The 13,296-nt window shown below is 40.3% G+C and overlaps 1 protein-coding gene across 1 annotated transcript in view; it reads left to right on the top strand.

The window, feature by feature from the left end:
- The first annotated feature begins 9,326 nt into the window (after window positions 1–9,326).
- LOC131525407 (class I histocompatibility antigen, F10 alpha chain-like) overlaps window positions 9,327–13,296 on the top strand; it is a 39,538-nt gene continuing 35,568 nt past the window's right edge. The window contains exons 1-2 of the mRNA XM_058752998.1: window positions 9,327–9,466; window positions 11,704–11,964. Coding sequence (XP_058608981.1) covers window positions 9,415–9,466; window positions 11,704–11,964 — 313 coding nt within the window. The 5' untranslated portion in view covers window positions 9,327–9,414. The remainder of the gene's footprint in view (window positions 9,467–11,703; window positions 11,965–13,296) is intronic.

The following is a 13,296-nucleotide window of genomic DNA, read 5'->3' as shown; positions in this document are numbered from 1 at the left end:
CAGACTGGAGGGTTTGTGACCGTGGGGTACATGTATTTCGGCCGGCATGATACACCCTGAGCGACATAGATTCCTAATGAACGAGTAATAAAGTAAAGAGTTAACTAGAATAATCATGTTATGGATGGACTCTGACACGAAGATGGTAAATGAGAATGATATATTTATTAAAACAGGTGAGACACTCAGGTGACTTAATGTTTCTTGCAAGGTGGGTAGGTGACTTCAGAATGGCAAATTAAACGGATAATACGATGTTCTTGAGATTCTTCTCTTTTCCTCAGGCGTACGGGGAGACGAGACAGGATCGATCCGGGGAGACACACACACACTTCGAGGACGGAGCTCTATGAAGAGAGGAGGATACAAGGTGGGAGAACACAGCAGGTAAGTCAGACAGGGTAAGTATTTCTTGGATTTTCGGAAGGATATAGTCTTTTCAGATACAGGATACCAGAAGGTTGAGTCCACGTAGCAATGACGAGATCGGACGCTGAAGTGTGTGTGTGTTGATCCTTTATAGTGCTGGTGATTGGCGTGGTGATCAGGTGCAGGTGAGTGTGATTAATACTCAGGGGATGTGGAGCGGTGTGATTGGTGGAGTGAAGGGCCTGACTGGTCCGTGACAGTACCCCCCTCTCCACGGCCCGCTCCTGAGGCGGTGGTCTGCCCCTGCCTCGGGGTCCTGGGCGATCTGGGTGGATAGCATGGAATTCCTCGAGTAGAGTTGGGTCCAAGATGTCATCTCTGGTTACCCACGAGCGTTCCTCAGGGCCATATCCCTCCCAATCCACGAGGTATTCGTGTTTACCACCACGACGCCGGGATTCCAGGATCTCCTTTACTTGGTAAACGGTACCTTCTTCTAGGATGTGTGGGAGAGGGGTCTCTTCCTCCAAGTCAGGCCCTGTGGTGAGAGGTGGAGAGAAGGGTTTAAGCAGTGAAACATGGAACGTAGGGTGAATTCTGTAGTGGTGTGGTAATTTGAGTTTGTATGTGACAGGGTTGATACGTTCCAGTATGGTGAAGGGGCCAACGAATCTGGGACTAAGTTTTTTACAGGGCAGGCGTAGACGGATATCCCTAGTTGATAACCAAACTTTCTCCCCTGGTTGGTAGTTTGGGGTTTCTGATCTGCGGGCGTCGGCTGTCATTTTTTGTCTACGCACTGCCTGTTGAAGTTGGTGGTGTGCTGCGTCCCAGACTCTCTCGCTCTCCCGGAACCAGTGGTCGATGGAAGGGACGTTGGAGGGCTCACCTGACCAGGGAAACAGGGGAGGCTGGAAACCGAGTACGCACTGGAATGGGGTAAGTCCAGTGGATTGTTGTCGTAGGGAGTTTTGTGCGTACTCGGCCCAGCCTAAGAACTGGTTCCAGGAGTTCTGGCGGCCATGGCAGAAGGTTCTCAGGAATCGTCCTATCTCCTGGATTTTGCGTTCAGTCTGCCCATTGGACTGTGGAAGATAACCAGATGATAAACTGACGGTCACACCTAGGAGGGAGAAGAAGGCCTTCCAGACTCGGGAAATAAATTGGGGTCCTCTATCGGATACTATATCTTCAGGGAGGCCAAAGTATCGAAAGACGTGATTGAAGAGGAGTTCTGCGGTTTGGAGAGCAGTTGGGAGACCCTTGAGGGGAATAAGTCGGCATGACTTGGAGAAACGGTCTATGATTACTAGTATGCAGGTATTACCATCGGATACGGGTAGGTCGGTAATGAAGTCCACTCCTAGGTGTGACCACGGACGTTGAGGTATGGGTAAAGGTTGAAGTTTGCCTGCTGGTAGATGACGGGAACTCTTGGATATAACCTTCGGACGTCCCGGGCCATGTTTGGCCACCAGAAGCGGTCTCCTAGCAACGAGAGAGTTGCGTTGGCCCCTGGGTGGCCAGTACCAAGTGAAGTATGGGTGGAGTGGATAAGGGGAGTCCGTTGGGTCCGAGGAACATACTGTAGGTTTGGGGGACAGCCCGGCGGATTGGCGGGAGGCGTGGTGGAGGCTACTGGTGGAGAGGACCACTGTATGGGACTAGTGATGATGGTAGTAGGTATGATGGGTTCAGGTTCGGGAGTATCTTCTTCGGGGTTATGGATCCTGGATAGGGCGTCGGCCTTGATGTTCTTGGTTCCGGGTCTGTAGGATATGGTAAACTGGAAGCGTGTAAAGAATAGTGCCCAGCGGGCTTGTCTCGGGTTTAGTCGTTTGGCTTCTCGGATATATTGCAGGTTTTTATGATCTGTGAGTACAAGAAAAGGGTGCTTTGCTCCCTCCAGCCAGTGCCTCCATTCCTCTAGGGCTAACTTTACCGCCAATAGTTCCCGATTTCCTATATCGTAATTTCGTTCCGCCGGGCTGAGTTTTTTGGAGAAGTAGGCGCATGGATGGAGTTTCGGAGGCTTCCCCTGCTGCTGAGATAAGACGGCTCCTACGCCCGTGGTGGATGCGCCTACCTCTACAATGAATTGAACTTCAGGATCCGGGTGAATGAGGAGTGGTGCGTTGGTGAAGGTCTGCTTAAGGTCGTCAAAAGCCTTTTGAGCTTGGGGGGTCCAGGTGAGGGTCTTGTTCTTACCCTTGAGGATGTCTGTGAGGGGACTGGTGGTGGTACTGTAGTTAGGAATGAAACGTCGGTAGAAATTTGAAAATCCGAGAAATCTCTGAAGTTCCTTGATTGTGGAGGGAACCGGCCAGGATGTGACTGCTTCCACCTTCCCCTTGTCCATGCGGACGCCACGCTGGTCGATGATATATCCCAGAAAGTGTACGGAGGGTTGGTGGAAGGTGCATTTTTCGGCCTTGAGGTAGAGGTGAAAGTGACGGAGTTTGTGGAGGACCTCCGCAACGTGGTGGCGATGGTCGGCCAAGCTCCGGGAGTAGATGAGGATATCATCTATATAAACTATAACAAATCGGTTCAGGAACTCCCGGAGCACCTCGTGCATAAACCCCTGGAAGACGGAAGGGGCGTTGACAAGCCCATATGGCATTACCCGGTATTCGTAGTGGCCGGTAGGGGTGATGAAGGCTGTCTTCCATTCGTCTCCTTCTCTTATGCGGATGAGGTTATATGCGCTGCGGAGGTCCAATTTTGTGAAGACGGTGGCGCCGCGTAGTTGTTCAAGGGCTGCTGGAACAAGGGGAAGGGGATACCGGTATTTTACGGTGATGTCATTGAGTTTACGGTAATCAATGCAAGGGCGTAGGGCGCCGTCTTTCTTGCCCACGAAGAAAAAGCTGGAAGCAGCAGGGGAGGTAGATGGTACTATATAACCTTGCTGTAAAGCCTCCGTAATGTACTCCTCCATGGCCTTTTGCTCCGGAGGAGATAGTGGATAAATTTTGCCTTGTGGTACTGGCTCACCCGGGATAAGATCGATCGCACAGTCCCATGGCCGGTGTGGGGGTAGCTGGGCAGCCCTCTTCGGACAGAAGATGTCACTAAAGTGGGAATAGCACGGAGGTATATTGACGGATAAGTTCTGGTGAGGGCTTTCAATGGATGTGGTGCCAACTGTTATAAGAGATTGCTTGGGTCTTCTCGGTTGAAGTAGGTTGGGAAAACATTTATGGAAGCACTTCTCACCCCACTTTAGGACCTCTCCTGTCCTCCAAGACAGATGTGGGTCGTGCTGCACCAGCCACGGTCGACCCAGAATGATGTCTACCGTTGAACCCTCCAGAACCAGAAGTTGGAGATCTTCTTGATGCAGTTGACCAATCTGTAATAGTAGGGGTTCGGTACAAAGATGAATCATCCTCTCTGTGAGAGATTGGCCCGTTATGGATTGTGCTTCATAACCTTTAGGAATGTCAAAGGTGGGGATGCGGAGTTGCTGGACGAGGCGTGAGTCGAGAGAGGTTTGAGTTTTGGAAGTGGAGTGAGGACAACTCACCAAGATTCGTGGTGGTCGCAAGGGACACTCCAGTACTCGATGTCCATCATCTCCGCAATAGAGGCACAATCTGTGGGTTATACGGCGTTGTCGTTCCGATAAGGATAGACGGGTCACATTAGTTTGCATTGGTTCTGGAGGGTCTTCCATCTCTGGTCGGCGAGGAGGAGGAGGAGTTGCGATGGCGGTGGTGTGATCCAGGGAACAAGATTGGATACGATTAGAGCAGCGAATAGCGAGTTGGATAAATTTCTCCAGACCATAATTGTCATCGTAAGCACTGAGGTGAAGACGGAGGCGTGGGTTTAAACCTTGTCTAAAAGCGGTGATGAGTGATGGTTCGTTCCAGCCGCTAGCGGCTGCCAGAGTGCGGAACTGTAAAGCATACTGCTGTATGGTGTGAGTACCTTGACGAAGTCGATATAACTGTTCACCAACAGTGGAATCCCCAGGCGATAGACTAAATACTTCTTTGAAGTGATGAATGAAGTGATTGAAACTTTGGGTAGCGGATCCAGCTTGGTTCAGGATAGTTTCGGCCCATTTCAGGGCAGGTCCAGTGAGAGAGGTGACGATGTAAGCTATTTTGGATTGATCTGTTGTGAAGAGATGAGGGTGCAGATTCATGTTCAAGGTGCTTTGGAGAATGAAGCCATCGCAATCCTCCGCCGAACCAGAGAAGGGCGCTGGTCTGGCCACAGGACTGGCGAACACGATCGGGGAAGGAGTGCTCACGGTGGTGTTGGACGGTGGTTGTGGTGGTGGAGCTGGTGGATTAGTTGGTGCGGGCGGTTGTAGGAGTAATTTTTTAAGAGTATCCACCAGCTCTTGGAAGGGGTCCGGAGTGCTCATCCTGTGTGACGGTGTCGGTCCGATCTTCTGTTATGGATGGACTCTGACACGAAGATGGTAAATGAGAATGATGTGTTTATTAAAACAGGTGAGACACTCAGGTGACTTAATGTTTCTTGCAAGGTGGGTAGGTGACTTCAGAATGGCAAATTAAACGGATAATACGATGTTCTTGAGATTCTTCTCTTTTCCTCAGGCGTACGGGGAGACGAGACAGGATCGATCCGGGGAGACACACACACACACTTCGAGGACGGAGCTCTATGAAGAGAGGAGGATACAAGGTGGGAGAACACAGCAGGTAAGTCAGACAGGGTAAGTATTTCTTGGATTTTCGGAAGGATATAGTCTTTTCAGATACAGGATACCAGAAGGTTGAGTCCACGTAGCAATGACGAGATCGGACTCTGAAGTGTGTGTGTGTTGATCCTTTATAGTGCTGGTGATTGGCGTGGTGATCAGGTGCAGGTTAGTGTGATTAATACTCAGGGGATGTGGAGCGGTGTGATTGGTGGAGTGAAGGGCTTGACTGGTCCGTGACAAATCAAATGTCAGAAGAATAATAATTAGGAACAGATGAACCAATTTGTATTTCAACCTAAATTCAAGGTCATAATAAAATGGAGTCAGATTAGAATTTATCCTAAATTTAATAACTTTGCGCGCTAAAAAGACCGAACACACAGGAAACCTTCATCCACGATTGGATACCGTCCTTGGACCAAATTCGTGGACCTTACAAAGGCAATGAGACAACAGATAACCCAATGTTTGGGTAATGTTTAACCCAGCAACACAGTTAACCTGACCCACTGGTTGGGTTAAATAAACAACCGAGCATTCTGGGTCAAATGGTTAAATCCAGAACTTGGGTCAAAACAACCCAGCGCGTGTTCTGTCCCATAGTTACCCAGCGGCTGGGTTAAGGTTGAGTTATTTTTTAACCCAGCCTTTTTAGAGTGTATGTTTAGATCTATGAGGTTCTATATGGTTGCACATTTTGATTGTTATTAAAATCTAAAAATGTATTGGTGATAACTCAGTCACAGTCTGTGAGTAATCTGATGTTTTCCTCTGATCAAACAGGAGATTCTGTTCCTGTTGGGATCATTGTTTTTGCTGTGGTCCTGTTGATTGTCATTGGTGTCGTTGCATATATGTTGTATCAAAAGAAAATAGATGAGGATGGAAAAATATCCACTTTATAAACCATAATCTCTAGCTTCCGCTAACTGTTGTATGCTCGTTCACGGGAGAGTGACGTTCCAGCAGATGACGTAGGACATAGAATATCATCACCCATTCACTGCCATTATAAAGCTTGGAAGAGACAGGATATTTATTAATATAACTCCGATTGGATTTGTCTGAAAGAATACACTCATATACACCTAGGATGTCTTGAGGATGAGTAAATCCTGCGGTTATTATTATTTTATGGTGAACTATCCCTTTAAATTTTTAGGTTTTTAAAAGTTTTTGTTTCTTCACACTTTCTCATCACCAATGAGTGATTTGTAGGATTTGTGAAAGTTTTATTTGCTTTTGATATCAGTAGTGACCCTGAACCCGAAATCCTGTTGATTCAGACAAACTAAATCTCGCTTTTAACGTAAAACCAGTTAGTTTAGATAAAGATGAAAAAACATTCTCATAGTGTGGCGCTCATTTCTTTCATTAGTGTGTGTTGCTTTGTAATCCATTTCACTAAATTACAAGATGTATTTTGGAACTAAATTACATTTTGACCTTCCAAATGCTATCAGAGGTTTGCTATTGTAGATTAAATATAATGTACTTTGCTACACACACCAAACAGAGCTAAATATAACAAATAGAAACTTTTTTGCAGTTAGTGAAATATTTATTTTTTTAAATATGAAAAATGAAGTATGAATTTTCTTTGTACTCTGCACTTTCTGTTCAAACCTGGGACATTTCCTCCATTTCCTTTCTGACATCATATATGTTTATATACAGTATTCATCATGTTTAGACCATGGTTGAACAATAAAGCAACCCAAATACAGGGGCCATATTTCACCTACAAAATAAAATTATTTTTTGGTTTTGTTTGAGCTAGTTTCAGAAAATACAATTCAAATATTACAAAGAATGCAGCAATATGGTCTTTTAGTTTGAGAAGATTAATTAATAAAACAGTGACTTTGAGTGGGAGATCAGATTTGTGACATATATCCTCTATATTTTATCTGTTTTTAACACAAAGTAAAAAAAAAAAAACCTCTCCCCCTCCAGGGATTTAAGAGACAGAGAGGCAGGTAACATCCTAATGATTCTTAACAAACAGGTCATTAATTCTTTGAAGCTCTACATTAATTAGTGTATGTAAACAATTAAGTTTACATCAATCAATTTGTTAATCAAAGCTCAGAGTCAAGAGTCTTTCAGTATTTAAGATACAATGAATTTATATTTTACATTAGAAATATACAGTTTTTTATTTCCAGCATTTTCTGCAACTGACATAAAAATCAATCTATTTATTAAAATGATGACTGTGTGCAGATGTGCTGTTCGAGGTGATAAAGATCCGTCGGGTTTTCGCAGCTTAAAGCATTTTACTTTCAGTTTACACTGTGTTTACAGCGCATGCGCATTGACTGCTGTTTATTTTGCGCCAATATATATTTCAGGCCATTAATGTAGGCCTAATGTATGTAACACAAACTATTAATGCAACATCATCCAACGATTTTGTGACCTCTCAGACTATAATTTGCAAATCGGGCTTAAAATCCTGTAATGTGAACTAGCCTTAAACCTAATAGTCATCTATTTCTCTAAAACTTCAAGCTATTAGTCTCCACTAGGTGGCGCTCAAAGCCAACAATTAGGTCCTATTCCAAATGCGCCATAAAGGCTACTGTGGATTTGACGCTGGAGGATTTTGGCTATGGTATCACGTGGTTTCTCGTAACATAGTGCATTTAAGGTCACATGGAAATACCATATCTTTTATTGTCTCTTGTAGTCTGGTAACAACAGACAGCAAAACCCGTAGCCTGTGTAGTAATTGTACAGCAGTGTAAGCCTACTTGATTCCTTAGCCAATTAAAAGTAAGAGATAAGAAAAAATAATTTAAACCTGTCAATTAGACCAAAAAAAAAAAGTATTATTACATTCCACATTTCTGTCCCCCTCACTACTGAAATGATGGCTACGTACTGGTCAAAGGTATAACGGATCCGTGCATTTCCTATGGAAATGATAATTAAACAACAAAAGAAAAACAAGTAGCTACTCACTGCTCTTAATTAAATAACATAGCTTTAATAGGCATTTCTGTATAGCCTACTATCTATTTCATACAGTAATATGTAAAACAGAAGTAGTTGTTTTAATGTATCTTTGTTCTATTGTATTTATTTGTGCTATTGCTTGTAATTTACTTATTTGTTCTTATTTCATTATTGACTGTTTACTTGTCTTTAACTTTATATTAGCTAGTAGTTTTTGCTGCAATTGAAATTTGACTGGTCTCTAAAATGTATCCTAAATTTACATTGGTCAAAAACAATAAAAACAATATTTTTGGGGGGCTAGTGAATGTTTTGGCAGGGCCAGTAGGCCTAAATATCTGATCTACTGGCCTGACCAGGAGTGTGTTTCCCAAAAGCATCGCTAGCTAACTATGGTCTGATGTTCCATTGAACTATTGGTAACAACAGAACTTGCAACCATAGGCCTAGTTGATTTTGGGAAACACACCCCAGGCCAGTAGAAAAGAAAAAGAAAGCCTTCATGTTGAAACCTGAGTCAATTTTTTATTTTTGTATTTTTATTATTAGTAGTAGTAGTCTATTCAATAGTTACTTGTTAATAATGACCATTTTCTGATAGTCAAACGTGTACCAATTTGAACTGTAGCCTACTACAGAAAGACTGGTATCATTGTATCATACATAAAATAAAATGAATACAAAAAAGAGGTATATAGCCTAAAAAGTGGATTTATTGTTTACACAACAGCTAAAGAAACACCATTATAATACTGGTATTGTAGTTTATTGTAGTCTCTAGTAGGAGGACCACTACTAGAAAAACACATGCTTGTGACCAACACCTTTTATTAGTATTATTTACATTTTTTTGTTTAGCTAGGTTTTGTACAATAGGTGGAACAATCTAAGAGATTAGCTAGTAAGGCAACAACACTGAATTTGTGTTTAAGCTTGATTAATGTTTGATTGACTTAATCAACTAAATCATTATTTAGACTAACTCCATGAGACTTACAGATGTAATAATTAACAGAATAGTCCAAGTTGCTAAATTAAATTAGCTCCAGTCGGGAAAACAAAACGACCTTAAAATTATATTTTCAAAAATTACAGTAGGGTAATGTCAAACATCTGTATGTACGATGTGGAAAAAATATAGGTTGGGAAAGGTATATAAGGGTGGTTAAGGCCACGATACACTTTATTTTGTTTTCGCTTTCGAAAACAACCCAGTGTATGAAATTCATCTTAGAGACTGATGACGTTGAATCTGTCCAGAATATCTATTGGCTACAGCTTCAAGAGCTATATATGAGCTCTCGCAGGGACATTCGCCAGTTTATAGACAGTCACTGAGGCGTCTAAAACAAGACAAGCTAAATCCTGTAGAACAATATTTTTCAAATCAAAAAGTAAACATGCAGTCTGGACTAGCTCTTCTGCTCATCGGGATTCAACTCGTTTATGCTGGTGAGTAGATTGTTTGACGCTATTCTATGATTTCTTCCATGAAGTAAATTATTTGATGAATGTTTTATACAGTGTAACATTTATACAGAGTAAAAGTTTTCATGTTGCGATCGTCACTGATTTAAAATGAATTATTAACAGATTCAAAATGTCATGTGTTTATTTATTTATTTATTTTTATAATGTAATTTAGTTTCATGATTGGATTAACAATACAGACTGATGATGAGACACATTGAAAAAAACCTGACCTGATTTGACCTAAATGTGAATTTGAGTAACGGCATATCTGTTGTGAGCATTTGTAACCTGAAGATTAAATAGCCTAGAATAGGCCAGAATAATTTAAAATGTATCCTTACGCATGTTCGTTTTGTAATAGCCTATGCTGAGCCTCAATTTAGAGAGTTAAAGTAATGTAAGGCTATAGCTATAAACAATTGATTGCTCACAACTTGTCTGATGAACATGTTTTAGTACATGCATCCTAGAGATTAATGAGCAGAGGTAATTTTAAATTCTATTGGCCCTAATTTGTTAACGTAGGCTAGTCCGCTGTAGGCGTGGACACCATTGCCTAAAATGCATTGCACTTGAGTTTCTAGTCTTTCAGTTTGCGAGCTCGGATCTTTCGCTTCTTAAATGAAGGCGCATACTATTGTAGACATGCATATCTTGGTTTTTCTTTTCTTTTTCATGTGTAGTACAAGAGCTGGTAAGATTTCATTATCACGTAATGTTTTATACATGATTAATTTTCAGGTTTACAAACAATGTGTACAGATGTTATTATTATTATTGAACTTCATATGCATTTGTTTGTCGTATTAAATAATTTATGTAATCTAAAATATGTAAATTATTGTTATTATTTAATGATAATGACGTATTTCTAGTATTTTGAGATTCATTTAAATACATATAAAATACATTTAAAAAATGTAAAGCATTTTAAATTATTTTTTTTTGGTATGATGTTTCGCAGTTAGGATCATTCTAAATGAGTTAAGTCATGGGGTACAGTAATTGTTCTTTTGTTCTTTAATTGTTCTTTTGCTCTTTAAAACGTTTATAGTTTTTCTCAGTCGATTTGGTACATTTCTTAAATCATTCTTAATATTTACAAACCAGTAAGTCCATTTCTCAAAACAATTTACAGCATCACAACATGGATATTACCTGCAAAAGGCTGTAACTTTCTCAAAATGCTTAGTTAATATCTCAAAAGTATTTATGTCAATGAACATATTAGTGCTTGAATGACAAGTCCTTGTGTCATTTTTCAAAAACAATATAATAGCCATGTTGTCAATAACAGTGTAGGATGTCCTGATGTCAATTATTGCTATTGTTTTGATGACAATGATTAAAAATGCACAAGGCTGCACTTTTTTCTGTATGGCATATATCAGTTTCAACAGTACAAAGTTATACATTGTACTGAATGTGGGATATTTTCCACTGCAATGTAACACGGAAAGAATCTTCTAGAATGTTGTATCGAACACATTCCCCTTTATTACTGAAAGTCAAGATTCACCTGCAAGAAATGTATTAATTCAGGACATATTTACAAAAAAAAAAAAAAAAAAAAGTATAAAAGTGTATAGAAAATAATATGCTTGACAATAACGGCAACTGGTCCATTTTGCATTTATTGACTTATGCAATGAACTAGATGTTGTGAGGGGTAAGACTATTCAACAGGGGAACCAGTATAATATATTATGTTTAATAGGACATAAGCAATTGTTAATGTAGGAAACAGCAGACAATTTTACATAATCAACTGCATGAATGTACCAAAGCATTGGTACTTTCAGGAATGAGAAGTTGCTTTTCTGATGTGCACAAGTGACTAGATGATTCAGAGCTTGAACAAGCAATTTTGTGAATTTCAATAGTGATCTGAGAAATGTAACACAGTGCTGAGAGAAACTGTAGTTTCCTTCAATCTGAGGCTGACACTAGAGAAACTGTACCTGAGGTTGCTGTTACAATGTTACTCCAAAGAATATGTTTGCTGTTGACACTAGAGGGCAGTGTGGGCTATATTAACTATTATTATTAGAAAACTCTTTGAGCTACATCAGGCAAGGCAGTTCACAGAAAAGAAATCTGCCATCAGATCTTCAAAATGTCAAATGTCAAATTCTTAATCGATGATAGTGGTTGAAAGGAATCTCAATTATTATTGAGGCATTGAGGTTTTCTGTTTCTTTTCTTTTTTCTTTCAGGGAAACATTCCCTGCAGTACTTCTATACAGCAACATCAGGTTTACCAAATTTTCCACAGTTCGTGTCGGTAGGGCTTGTAGATGAACAGCCTTTCACATACTATGACAGCAACATTCGCAGAGAGACTCCCAGGCAAGACTGGATGGCTAAATCTGAGGGAGAAGACTACTGGGAGCAACAGACTCAGACACTGACTGGGACTGAGCAGTCCTTCAAGAACAACATCAATGTTGCCAAAGAACGCTTCAATCAGACTGGAGGTGAGCACTATATGATACTAGAAATTCAGTAATTTATGTATTTTTACACAATAACAAACAAATAAATAAATGAGTGAATATTCATAAATATTCTTCTCTGACCTTTTACAAGTTTGAAATATTTTACTCAAGTGGTTGCATAGTATTTTTATACATATACATTATAATTTTTACACATAAGATGTTTTATTTTTAGAGGCATCTGGGGTGAACACAAAAGATTTGACTTGAAAAACATGTTTTTATATTAATATAATATAATAATTAATATTATATTATATAGTATTATAGGCCTTGAGCTATATGTTACAGGAAAGTTTTGTATGGCTACAGAGTTGCACATTAAAGTATCATGAAAGGTGCACTGAATCAGTGGGCTTTTCAAACTCCAACTGTCAAAATTCAATGTTAAACACTCCGAAGCCCTTGAAAACTAGCCTACAACATGTTACCAACATACGAAAAGATGTTAACAATGTGCTAAATCAGGCTAGCTATGTATTAAATTAGGTTAGCAATGTGTTAAATCATGCTAGTAACATGCGAACAAAGGGCTGAATCATGCTAGAAACAACTACATACATGCTAAGACCTAACAACTACATAATAACACTCTAGCAACTACCCAGAGTACCTTAGCAACTGCCTAGCAACCACATAACATCCCCTAGCAACCATCCAGAGTACCCTAGCAACTGCCTAGCAACCACGCAGGTCATAATAGCAAATGCCTAGCAACCACAGCAATCTGTGTCTGAAAGACATCACTTTCAAACTTTGAGCTTTTAATCCCACTTTAAATTTAAAACTGCTTTTTAAAGTTTTTTAAACTGCTTTCTAAAGCAACGTAAAGTTTGTCTTGACAGTCTTTTTAATCTAGTTCTTCTTTTGTAAGAAATGAACTGGTTTTTCTTTAGAAACAGAGGAGAAAAGTGAAATGTGTGAGCAGAGATGGAAATAGTTGAGCAGCACTATTCATTCATTGTTTGTTTATCCTCTGAGAACAGCACGTTTTGTTTCTTTTTAACCAGCGCTATTTTATGCTCGATTCAGTCACGTACTTCGGCTGCAGTTGTATTTAGTTTACTTCACCGTGAGTCCTGAACTATTGCGTCTAACAGACTGGTTTCCTCGTCACGTCAATTAAGTTAGCTGCTATTTACAATTGACCAATTTAATAATAGTCAAAAATAATTTAGTAATTTAATAATTGTTCATTTATGATACACTTTGTTATTAGCTTGTACACTGTAAGAAAAATATCTAGAAAAATGGAAAAGGTACAAGTAATTTTCCAGGACATTATCCGTTCTCCATTATCTGCTGTAACCC

Source organism: Onychostoma macrolepis, chromosome 19 (assembly GCF_012432095.1).
Source record: "Onychostoma macrolepis isolate SWU-2019 chromosome 19, ASM1243209v1, whole genome shotgun sequence".
Lineage (NCBI taxonomy): Eukaryota > Metazoa > Chordata > Actinopteri > Cypriniformes > Cyprinidae > Onychostoma > Onychostoma macrolepis.
The sequence above is the reverse complement of the archived record's forward strand: the minus strand, read 5'-3'. Positions and strand labels throughout refer to the sequence as shown.